Consider the following 12,566-nt stretch of genomic DNA (forward strand, 5'->3'; position numbering starts at 1 on the left):
GCTACCATCGAAGGTCCTCCTTGATTTTGGGAGTGATGGGGAGGACAAATGAGCCCGGGGGGGAGGGTCTTCCTGTGCCAACTGGCCTTTAAGAAGAACTGTAAGGGTCTTGTGTGAAGTCTCCCTAAAGGCATGAACTTCTCTATGGAAGAGAGGGTGCCTAGGAGGCTCATCCACTCGTTGGCTGAGCAGGAAGGGACAGCAAGGAATTTCTGTAACGTTTGAAGACAGGACTAAATTCTTCTTTGCGATGGAACAGCCTGCAAACTCTGAGAATTGATCGTCATCCCTAAATATAGAATCAACCGAGTTGGAACTAATTGGGAATTGGGAAAGTTGATTAAGAGGCCCAGATCCTGGGTGAGGAGGATTTTCTTCTGTAAGTCCTCCGTGCAGCGAGCTCTTGAAGGAGAATGTAGGAGCCAGTCCTCGTGATGAAGGAATACATTGATGCCCTTCAGATAGAGCCACTTTGCTAAAGGGTGAAGACCCATGGGGTTGTGGAGAGGCCGAAGCACAGAGCCCGGAATTGGAAGACCCTGCCCTGGAATACGAACCTTAAGTACTTCCTGGATTCCGGACGATCTGGAATGTGAAAGTATACGTCCTCCATGTCTATCGTCACCATCCAATACATATATGATCTGCAACCAACCAGTGAAATCAAACCAAAACAAAAGCTACCCAACAACCAATGTTCAGTCGCTGAGCGGCAGGAACAAATTGAGCTCCTGAGCTGGGTTGTACCTATTCTTTCTCGAAAGTGGGCGGGGTCAGTTACCTACACCAAAACAATGGAGTGCTACAGAGAAATTTAAAAAACTTAAGCTGCTGCAAAAGTAGGCACTAATAGCAATGTAATTACTTGATAAGTTACTTATATAAAAAATTATGTCCTTTTGATATTGCTTTAAAAAAGATATGATTTGAGATACCGTGCACTCAAGTTCATCCTTCTCTTTATTGCCAAGTCAGATTACTGGTGAACTTTTGCAATGGCTTCTTACTGACCATATGACTAAAAAAAAATATATCAAAGATGTACTAGAGTAACTAGACAATGGTAATACAGGCAGTAACCTACTTTCAAGTGTGTTAATATGGGTTGGTATAGGCATGAGTTTAAAATTTTGTCTACCCACTTCCACCTGTTTGTATATATTAGCTGGTTAACTGCGGAGGCTATCACTTTAGCATTTTCCTACAGACATCAAGCCTTTAGAAGAGGACAACTTCAAAACCAACTGTTAAATGATAGCTTAACCCTTGATGGACAGGCACCACCATAAGTGACTTATGGTAACTATAATACCCCAGCACAGGGGAGACATCGATCGGTATGCCTTGAGATATCAGAGGGGAATGTACTGCCTCTCTGCAGCTCCAGGATATCTTTTTATTTATGTGCTCAAAAATATACCCAAGGATTGCTGCTGGTTTTAGCTCTGATCTTTTATGATAGTATGTTAGCTATAACTGTAATTTTGCAAAGAAAAGTGCAAAGAAATATTAGAAAAACATGCATACCTCACAAAAAGTTACTTCATCTCCCAATCTCAGTAAATCTTGTAAATATTTTACAAAAAATATACTCACAATTTGTTATTGATTTTAGTTCTTATCTATTATGATATTGTGTGAGCTGTAATTATAATTTTACAAAATCAAATAAATTATTAGAAAAAAACATGCATAACTTGGTCAAATTAGCATATTTTTAAATCTTGTAAAACAGACCAGACAAAGGGTTGTAAATAGTCACTTTCAACTTCCTGTGGAAGGTAGGGAAAAATGTTTTTAAATTTTTTTTCTTGCACCACGGGCATCGGCATATTTCCCTCTTTCCATTGATGTTTTTTTCTTAAATTGGCCAACCTTAAAGTCTGCCCAGTCTGGGGGTGTGTTTAATATGTATTTAGCCCATCCCTAAAGGGTTAAACCACTAACCTAAACTGTACTGTATTTCTGAATAAGCCATAAAAGTGCAAATTTTCATTACCATGCCTAAAGTATTGCCAAGTCTGCAGGTCTTCTGGTTAGAAAGCCCAGCCAAGGCACCCACACAGCAGAGGGAAGCAGCGAGGTAAGCCATCTGGTGACTCTCAGGATAGCCAGACATAGCAGTGGCAGCATAACCACCAATGAAGGCGGTTGCTGGGATGCCATACAAGTAGTTATATTCAGGGGGATCTGTTGGTCTGTAACAAGAAAAAGCTTCAATCATTAAAAATTTCTCATATCCTAAGCCAATCTCTTCAATTACAACTTATGACAAATGTTAGAGATAACTATGAGTATCTTTAAAAATGTTCATAACAAATGCATGATAAATTTTCTATACTGTATAAGACTTAAGAATGCCACCCAACCTCTTGAACATGTCCAACATTCTTTGGGTGACAATGAAACCACCAAAGATGTTGATGAAGGAGATGAAAGCAGCTGATGCTGCAAGGCCTTCAATAACATTGGTTGGGTAAAGGCCACCACCCATTAACAGTAGACCACCAACAGCAGTTATACCTAGTAGATAATTAAAACACTTTCAATTTACTTCAACTAGAAAATAAACAGGTATGCTACATCAAGTTTAACTCCAAAAAACAAAATACCATGAAAAATACAACAGTGTTAATTTTAGAAAAGAAAGCTTCAATCTAATACCGGATGAATAAAATTACAGTGAGTAGAAACATACTTGACATGCTAGACATTTATCATAAACTGAAAGCATTTACATTTCTGGAATGCAACTTTAGGAATAAAATTCTTTTGCAAAAGTCATGTGAACAATTTTTCATGACCTTACTAAATTGCCTAACAATACAAGGAAAAATAAATGCAAAGAAACTTACCAGAAATAGCATTTGTGACAGACATAAGTGGAGAGTGAAGAGCTGGAGTGACCGACCAAACAGTGTGATAACCAACGATGACACTGAGAGCAAATGTCGTCATCATCTGTGTCATAGCAGCATTGGGAGAGCCCATACCCAGAGACACAAGGGTACCCAACCCTGTAAATTGCATAAAAAAAATATATTAAAAAAAAAAAAAAAAAAAAAATTCTTATGCAACGATGGGGGTTGAGTAAGTGACAGCCATCTTTTATCTTTCTTGTGTTGAAATAAAACTGAAAATATGTTACCACAAGCATCATGTTAAGTTATTATACATGTATGTAAATAGCATTGAAATATTTACCACTAATCTAAATATGCAAGCATCAAAATAGTGCTCCTGATGAGAATTTGAAGAAATTAATCAAAATTATCATGCAGGCAAGTTTTTGCACTCAATATACTTTAAGATCCTGCTTTATGAAATGAATCTTATTTACTAGACACTTAAGTTCAACCATCAGTTTACAACTACAACTAATAGTGTTACAATCTGGAAAATATTCTTGGTTCTTACCTGAGGTGTACATAAGAGCATCTTTCATTGTAATATTGAAATAATTTGGTGGTGGAGGAGGTTCCTTTACAGCTGCTGCTGCTGCTGCTGCTGCAGGTGCTGCAGCTACTGGTGAAGGTTCAACAGGGGGTGGAGGCCAAAGCAACTTGCCATTTTGAAGAATGATGGATCCTCTAACCACTTCATCCTCTAGATTAATATGGAAATGGTCTTTCTCTCCAATTGACATCAAGAATTTAGAAATATTATTTCCGTACAAAAATGAAGCCTGAGTGGGAAGGCGAGATGGCAAGTCTGTGAGGCCAACGTGAGTCACATTATTGTAAACTGATATTTCACCAGGTACTGTGGTCTCAATGTTACCACCAGCTTCAGCTGCAAGATCAACAACAACTGAACCAGGCTTCATGAGATCAATGTGTTCCTGAAAATATAAAATTTACATAATTAGATACTAATTTAAGTTATAATCAACCATCATAACCACACTTAATATCCCAAAATGTGATCTACAAAACTATACACTTTACGTATAATACTGTATTAATATCAGTTGTCAGGCTAAACTATGTAACAGTTATTCTTAATGAAGAAATAATTTTTACACATATAAAACAACCCAGAATTTGGTGATACTTTTTTGACTGTCTTCTCATCATCTTGGCTAAGATACAGAAAGATGATACGTGTGTTTATTGGCAAATTCAATATTCACTATAATGAGCAGGTGAATTTTGTTTCTATTTATTATCAAATGCTTTAACCAGACCACCGAGTTAGAGTAATTCTTATACGGTTGGCAACCATTTCTCCTACAGACTGCCTTGGCCTCAGAGCCCTTGTCTCTACTTCTGAATCAGGCTGCAAGCAAATTAAAAATGTGGACATGCCAAAGTCTGGTAATTGCTTACATCTGTTATCCACTTATTCCAATGGCTATAAAGCCACCATTGCTAGTCATCCAACTGAGATTTCAGATCATGCTTTACTTCCTTTTAATAATTAAAACTGCGTGGGCTTTATCTGTCTTCTTGTACAATACATATATAATCTACAGAAGACTGGAATGGAATTTCAAGTGATCTTTCCCTTCAAATTTGGTCACATTTGTAAATGAATGATGAAGAACACATTGTTCCTTTTTGTCCAAATAACTGATAGGCAAATTCCTTCTTGTGGAAACATTGTTTTAAAAACAAAGTCTAGCGCAAAGACAACTGCAAACATGTTATAGGATGCTCATCATCTTTAGAGAAGGAACAGAGCTGATGTGGTATGTAATACTGTATCATACCAAACTAAGAGCTGTCTAAAGGAAAAAGCAGCCCTTGTGGCTTATGTGTTTGACAGTATGCAGAGCAGTGAGAAACTCATTACATTATACATCATTCCTGTTTTCCTGAAGCTAAATACTAGTTAGGTTTTTAGTCCTAAAGGAATGAAAAATCTTTCACTTGACATTAATGCTCAAGGAAGTTTAGACCAAAATGTTATTTGTCTATTAACTGTTGGTTATTTAGCTCCTAAACTTCTTGTTATATAAGTTAAACAAAAATGTAAAGGGTTCTTTTTGAATATGTTGGATATGATGATATTGCTCCTTTAGCTAAATTTGGAGGTGGCAGCTTTTATCCAATCAATTACTGGCAAACTATAAATCCCACATTATATGTTTCTGAACACCTGTTAGTAAAACATCTGAATGCCAACCCTAATATTAATCAACTGTTTCCTAGTTTGAACTTTGGCTTTTGCATGGGTCTGGATGCTTGTGATATAATGCTTTCATTTTCCAGTGCTGTGCACAAATCCCTGGACTCTGTTCATGAAGTTCGTGTGAATGGTCTTGACTTCAGTGCTGCCTTTGCTGCTTTTGACAATGTTAATAATGAACATATGGTTTTTCAACTTAGACAAATGGGAGTTGGGGGAGCACTTCTTTGTATTACTGCTGAATTCTTTACTGTGACATTATACTGCTAATAGTATTAGTTGATGGATATTATAATGAATATACAGGAATGTAATCTTTGGTGCTCCTCAAGGTATTGTTCTTGGCCAATTAATATATACAGTACTGATATATATTGTATATATACATAGGTAGTCTGACACTGAAAGCAAGCTTGTTGCTTGTGCAGATGATGCTATTCTATTTGCATCAATTCCATTTCTTAAATATAAACTTGTAAATGATGAACTCATTATGAGATTTATTAAAATTAGCATAGCGCAATTTACATGTTTTATATATTCTATAGAGTGGAAATGAGTATTCATATGACAAAAGAAAATATTCCATTCATTTTCAGTTTATGGTGAAACAGGATTTATAAAGAGAGAGAGAATTAATTTAATTATACGGTACCTTCTTAATCAGCACTGGTGCTTTCTTCCCAGGGATGAGAGCAGTTGAGACGATAATATCAACTTCCTTGGCCTGCTTGGCAAATAGAGCCATCTCTGCCTCAATAAATTCCTTTGACATTTCTTTTGCGTAACCACCAGTACCTTCACCAGATTCCTGAAAAACGAAAAATTACTTTGTTATATTTCAAAAAACAAATTCATTTTAAAGTAAATATGTTACACAGCATTTCAAACAATATCCTATTAAATCTGATCATCTAAAAAGAAAAAGCTCACTTCACATTGATAATAACTGTCCCATGCAAAAAATTACTGAATCTGATGTACATATTTTTTGGTAACCAGTACTCTGGGATTCCTTAAATAATTTAGAATTGTGCATCACAAAAATTTCAATTTATGGTCTGCAAAAGAAAAATTCTTTAACTACAGTAAGGTTACTAAAGTGGAAAAAACTTCATCGATCCATGAACCTAAATGTATTACTGTATAGTATTTCACTACTAGTCTTACTAGCAACATGACCAGTTGGTGAAGAAATTGATCTTTAAGAGGACTGATCAATTATAAATATTTTATAGAGTCCCCTAAATCAAATTCTGAGCTCTGAAGAATTGACACTCAATTTTTTTTCCACATACTCTGAGATAAGTATTTCAAAGCCTTTTAGTTTCAAATATATATTCATGCAGATTTTACATTGGGTTAAAAGTTCTTGTTTGCACCACCTGTAAAGACCAGTTTTGAGACAGCATACAACATAAGTGACAGGGTTCTGCTTATAAAGCCTATTAATCATAATTCTGAACATATCTTGTTTTTGTGTATCCAACTCCCAGCCTCCTTCTTAAAGGTTAACAAAGTTCTCCACTAATCCTTTGGATTGTTCTCTTCAGTATTTAACATTGCTTTTATTATTTTCATTAATTTACTTCATCATTCTTTTTAATTGTTCCTTTCCTTCAAGGTTTTGTTTGTAAGTATGGAATTATGCTTGTTATCTCAGTGGTTTTTTCTTAAAAATATCCTATTCGGGAGTACTCAGGAAAAACCCAACAACCTATAACTGTTCCCTCGTCTTGATGGAATAATCATCTTCCCCTGAAGTAGTCTTCATATAACATGGAGCAGAATCTGCAGTATCTAATTGCGAATCAGTCTGAAGACTAGACTACGCCAGAAGCTTGAAGCCCTCCAGCTTGTAGTAGAAAGAGGTCTCCATCTCCTACAAGACCTCTCCTAACAGTGCTGTATACAGGTTATGTTTATTAGTGCAGAGATCCAGCTTGCCTGCCTGCATAGTTTGGCAGCTGATTACATGGTTCCTGTTAAGTGCCAATGCACCTCAAAGCCTCTTTCTCTCTCCTGATAGCTCTCACAGCTATAAAGTCTCACAGACTTATTACCACACAATATGCCTCAGCACACCCTGCATTCCACTGAAAGTGGGAAGCAGCTTAGCACCTTCAAATAAGTTACTTTTCTTGTTTATCCTTAATCTCTGCTTCCAGTCCAAATCATGTGACAACCAACATCTGGCACCACAATGGCTGAAGGTCTTTTCTGGCAATACTTCATATACTGCCTTATTTTATGTTGATAATACGTTCAATGATATTTTTTGGATATGTAGGCTTATGCATAAATTTATCTTCAAGACAAGTGCCTGAAGAATTAAATGAGAGGCTCTCTCCAGAAAGCCCTCTTGGAGGCACAGATTAGGATCTTGTCTCTGTAGGCATGAGTATCAAAAGATTCAGAAATTAATTGCTTTTTTGCCAAAAGTGTGAGATTTTCTGGTGATACAAACTTTACAATGTGCATACTTAATCATAATGAAGATTCCTACCCTATAAATATGGAACAAACTGCATATTTTTTTCAAAATAAAAAATGAAGAAATCTAAATAGTTATGCAAAGTAATTCCTAGAAAAAGTTAGGTATAATTAAAGTATTGTACATAATATCCCAAGAGGCATTAACTAGTTGTTTCACCCTGCTGACAGCAAATTAAGCTTCTAAATCTTACAATTATTCAATGCACTTCATAGTTACCTATCATTATACTAAAAAAAAAAAAATTATCCAAAAGGTGGTGGTAGAGAATGATGAAATGTTACCAGGACTTGACAAGAAAATTCAAGAAAAAAAAAAACAAACAAAAGCCAGCACCTTACCAGAGTAGGGAATAATAAGCTATGATGCTATGAATACTTAGCTCCCTACTCAAAAAGATACTTTACAGAAAGAATGATTTATACCATTCATCACTGAATGACTGCTACTCAAAGAACAGGTTGCGCTATAAGTCATAATACTGTACATGAATAAAATATATTTGTACATTGTATGAACCGAATTATTATGCATTATTGTTCAATATTTCATCTACACTTAAAATTGGATAATAAAAACCCCTTGCCTATGAAGGTCTTTTTAGCTGATCATGAATCATATGCATCATTATCATTAAACAAGTCTCACTTGATGAAAAATGAGTTTATTCTAAGAAACTTCAATATCAATTCTTGCATACCTTTACATTAACTTCCAGAAACTCTGCTCCAAAAGATTCGACTTGCTCCTTGACAGCTGCACGGGTATCAAAAGCCCTAACAACAGCACCCATGTTCTTGGCCTGGCCAACTGCTGCTAGACCAGCTACACCACCACCAATAACCAAAACCTTGGCAGGGGGTATCTTACCCGCAGCAGTAATCTGACCTGAATTAAACAGATAACTTTATGTAATTTTAAAAGAGCAATAACTTCAACACTACAGGAATGGAATGGAATATAGAATTTAGGCTAAAGGCCAAGCACTGGGACCTATAAGGTCATTGAGCAATGGAAAAGAAAATGAGAGTAGGTAGGTCTGAAAGGTGTAACAGGAGGAAAACCTTACATTTGCACTAAGAAATAATTGTTAGGAGACGGTGGATAGCAAGATGGAAGAAAGATAATGTGAATGGAGGTACAGTAAAAGGAATGAAAGGGGTTGTAGCTAGGGGCCAAAGGGACGCTGCAAAGAACCTTTATTAATACCTACAGCGCACCCCATGAGGTACACTGACGGCACTACCCGCCCACGGGGTTCAGCACTATAATAAAAAATATATTCACTGATAAAAGTATTTGGTACCTTGAAAATCATATATAGATGAACAAATTATGGAAGAGCAATATGTGCAAAACAATTTTGATATACTATAATACACATGTACTATACAAACAATATTACCACTGACATAAATTATCCACACTTTGAAACCTGTTCATAATAATTTTTAGCCATTCTCAACAACCAAAAGTTGCAATTAATTTTCTCCTTTTTGGGAGTTCAAAAATTATTTACATATAAACCAGTTGGGTATATTTTCAATCTAAAAATAGAGTACTGTATACTATACAGACAAAAGAGACAATGTGTAAGATCTGCCAACAAATATAAAACTATAAAATGCATACCAGGAAAATTTTATGATAGGCTTACCTGTGAAGAAGCGACCAAAATGATTGGATGCTTCTACAATTGCTCGGTAACCAGCAATATTTGCCATGGAACTTAGAGCATCAAAGACCTGAGCTCGGGATATTCTTGGAACACAATCCATGGCTGAAAAAACAAAAGCAAATTTATTGAAATTTTTAAAAAAGGCATCACATTAAATTGTTGCAATCTTCACTAAAGACCCTGATATGATACCATCTAGGCATATGCTTCATAAATGCTGATAAAATGGCTGTCATTCAAAATAAATACTAAAAAGGGTGACACAATATACAAAACACAACTTGACTCTGAAAACATCTCAAAATATTACTAACAATAATATAACCACGATAAGTTGCAGGATAAGACTGGCAAGTACTGACTTCCATTAAATGCAATACTTTTCTCCCTGTACTTCCTATATAACATATTCGCTACTGAAACTTTGTTCACAAGATTCAAGTCAAGAGACAAGGTGCCAAACCCCTTGTATTCTAATTCCTTAGAATGTAAGTTAAAGAAAGATGGGAAATAAAGTTTCTTGTAATTACTTCTCAACATTTAAACAATTCCAAGAACTATGGTTTCTGGAGACAAAACACCTGTCAAGTCACCACTTCCTGCGTTCTTATTCTCAAAGTTTGGTGATTTTTCTTTCCCTCTATAGACAAACTTTTGAAATTTCCCCAACCTTCTTTTTTTCCATTACTCATTAATTGGGATATGAGTAAAATATGAATACCTGTACTATGAATAAAAGAAGCGTGGTCAACTTTAATCACAAGAAAACCCTTTTGTGACCCATTCATTTCTGTCCTTGTGTAGCCCTTCAAATTTCTTAGTGAAAATCACTGGTTTGAGAACAATTTTTTCTACTTTCATTTTCTGTCCTGGAAAAAAATATGCCAAAATTTAATCCTTTCAAATATGTATAAAAAAGTTCTATTTCATGAATTTGGTTAAAAAAATGCAGCAGCAATTTGAAGTTACTGCATATAAAAAATACTTTAAAATTACGGCTGCTTAAGTTGGAGCATCCTGACCAAGAGCTGATGTGTCACATGTTACTTTGGCCATGGTTTCAAGGCTCCCACTTTGGTGTTGCCATCTAACAACAGTAGGGAAAATGATCAATTTATTGAAAAACCAATAAACTATGCAGCTTTCACTATAAAAAATGTGCATCATAGGCTCAAATTAGGGAATTTTAAGTATTTTTCCTGCTTTTCTGATTTTCTTGCTTTTTAATAGCCTGACACCTTTTAGCAAAATCTCAAAGTTAAATACAACAGACAGTCAAAAGGCCTCGCAGCACTCCAGTGTTTCCCCTTCCTTCGTGGATTTTATCTTTATATATATTTTTACAATTTTTTTTTGTCACCTATAAGAATTTTTGCATCTGTAAATAACACTGCCATCTGTACTAATATTACAAACAAAGTGTTCTTATTAAATTATGTCTACAGTATCATATAATGACTGTATCTGAATTTGATATTAATAATCAAACCTGTTTGGAATGAAACTATAAGCAAAATTTGCCAAACCACCAGGTTTTCCAATGAGTTAATGCAGATATAGAGTGGGGCGAAAAAAGTCTTTGATTACTTACCAAAAGCAGTTATTTTTTTCTCTGCTAACTTGTCAATCAAGTCCTTGTTTTGTGCTGGGTACAAGAAGGAAACCAAAGTTCCACTGTCTTTAAGAAGATCAACCTCTTCTAAGGATGGCTGACGAATTTTCAGTACAATATCTGTAATAGTAAAGAACTTGATTATACAGTGGTCCTATTACTGTACATGGATGCTGATTCTGTATTTCTTGTCTGCAGAGACACCAAAAAAAACAAATGCCTACATCCAGCTATTGTTTCAAAAGAAAATATTGTAAGATGATGAGTTTGCCTTGGTACAAAAGCACAAAAATATCATAGGCCACTGGGAAGACATAGTATGACAGCATTTACTAAATGAAAGGCAATGAAAAGGTATCATCAAGCTCATATGGTGTGGTATTTGGACCGAGAAGGCCATTCAGCAAGGCAAAAAATAGTCATGGAATGCCAAGAAATGAAAGAACTAGTGTAATGAACAGTGACTGTTTAAAATGCATGATTACAATAAAGTCAACAAGAAAAAATACATGCCAAAAACAAACTTCAAAAAGAGACCTTGTTAAGAAAATGTTGCCCTTCACCCATAGCCCTTTTGGATGATGGACAATATCACCTCATAGGAGACATCAGCTACCACACACAGAATGTCAATATGGGTGGTGCATACTTCACAATTTTGGCCGTTTAAATAGGAAGAATCAACACAGTGGCATTAATTTTTTTTGCTTCCCAAAACCCATTGAAAGGAGAGTATACTGTTTTTCAATTTCTATTGAAGTTAATGCCATTGTTTGTCAATACTACCTTTTTATCAAGACTCTGAGCCAGTCCTTACTACTACTTTTTCTCTTCAGGAAAATTTCTCAGGAATAAGGAAAAATTATTCAAGATCCTTTTCATTTACTATTTTTCCTAGTCAATGGACTGTTTCCCCCACCTCTCGGTGGCGTCTCCAGAGCTGGATTACAAATTGACAAACAAAGTTTTTACAACTTCATGCAGACTTCAGAATTTTGAACATGACACGGGTGCTGAATTTCTAGTGGTCGGCAGGTCTCATTCTCTCGCTGGTGGTCTGGGCGGCATTATGGGCATTCCTTGTGCTCCACAAGGCATATCCTATGCTGCGGCTTGCAGCAAAGGGCATAGGCAAGGGCATGATTCCCATCTCTGGCTCATAGTCTTGATAGCTTCGTTGACCAAGGATGTTCTGTTGCTAGTCTCCCTTCGGGTTCTCACAGATGTCCTTGTTCCTCTGTATATTTAACACAGGTCGTTGTTGATTCATACTCACAGCTTCCTGCTTTTTGCAATCTGTGGAACCGAGCTTCTCTGCATGATCATGGTTGTCTAAGTAGCATTGAAATATTGCCCCTTGGTCGTGGTGAGCTTGCAATAGCCTGCGTAGAGTGGTAGTGGTGCAACCTATGTAGTAACTGCCAAGGGCTCTACATGTCCCTTTGGTACATTTAAATTTGTGGCATTTGTATTATATTACAATTCCACTTATGTAATTCATACGCTATGTACTTGGCAATCTAAAGGTTAGTACTCTACACACGAAATCATGCGAATGCAAACTGTCATTTTCATCAGATATGAGGTGACACTGTCCATGCAATCAAAGTGGCACCCTTAACTCTTACAATAGGAGTGCCGCAAGCGCACCA

At 36.0% G+C, this 12,566-nt stretch overlaps 1 protein-coding gene across 8 annotated transcripts in view; it reads right to left on the minus strand.

The window, feature by feature from the left end:
- LOC136852596 (NAD(P) transhydrogenase, mitochondrial-like) overlaps nt 1–12,566 on the minus strand; it is a 65,027-nt gene that overhangs the window by 11,959 nt on the left and 40,502 nt on the right. For all 8 annotated transcript variants that reach the window (XR_010857192.1, XM_067127464.1, XM_067127470.1 and 5 more), the window contains exons 4-11: nt 10,894–11,034; nt 9,282–9,404; nt 8,325–8,512; nt 5,786–5,941; nt 3,418–3,841; nt 2,856–3,017; nt 2,370–2,523; nt 2,000–2,198 (exon numbers count right to left, since the gene is read on the minus strand). Coding sequence is in view for 7 of the 8 variants with exons in the window: in XM_067127464.1 (XP_066983565.1) it covers nt 2,000–2,198; nt 2,370–2,523; nt 2,856–3,017; nt 3,418–3,841; nt 5,786–5,941; nt 8,325–8,512; nt 9,282–9,404; nt 10,894–11,034 (1,547 nt within the window). In the remaining variant the exon portion in view is untranslated. The remainder of the gene's footprint in view (nt 1–1,999; nt 2,199–2,369; nt 2,524–2,855; nt 3,018–3,417; nt 3,842–5,785; nt 5,942–8,324; nt 8,513–9,281; nt 9,405–10,893; nt 11,035–12,566) is intronic.

This window comes from Macrobrachium rosenbergii, chromosome 25 (assembly GCF_040412425.1).
Source record: "Macrobrachium rosenbergii isolate ZJJX-2024 chromosome 25, ASM4041242v1, whole genome shotgun sequence".
Lineage (NCBI taxonomy): Eukaryota > Metazoa > Arthropoda > Malacostraca > Decapoda > Palaemonidae > Macrobrachium > Macrobrachium rosenbergii.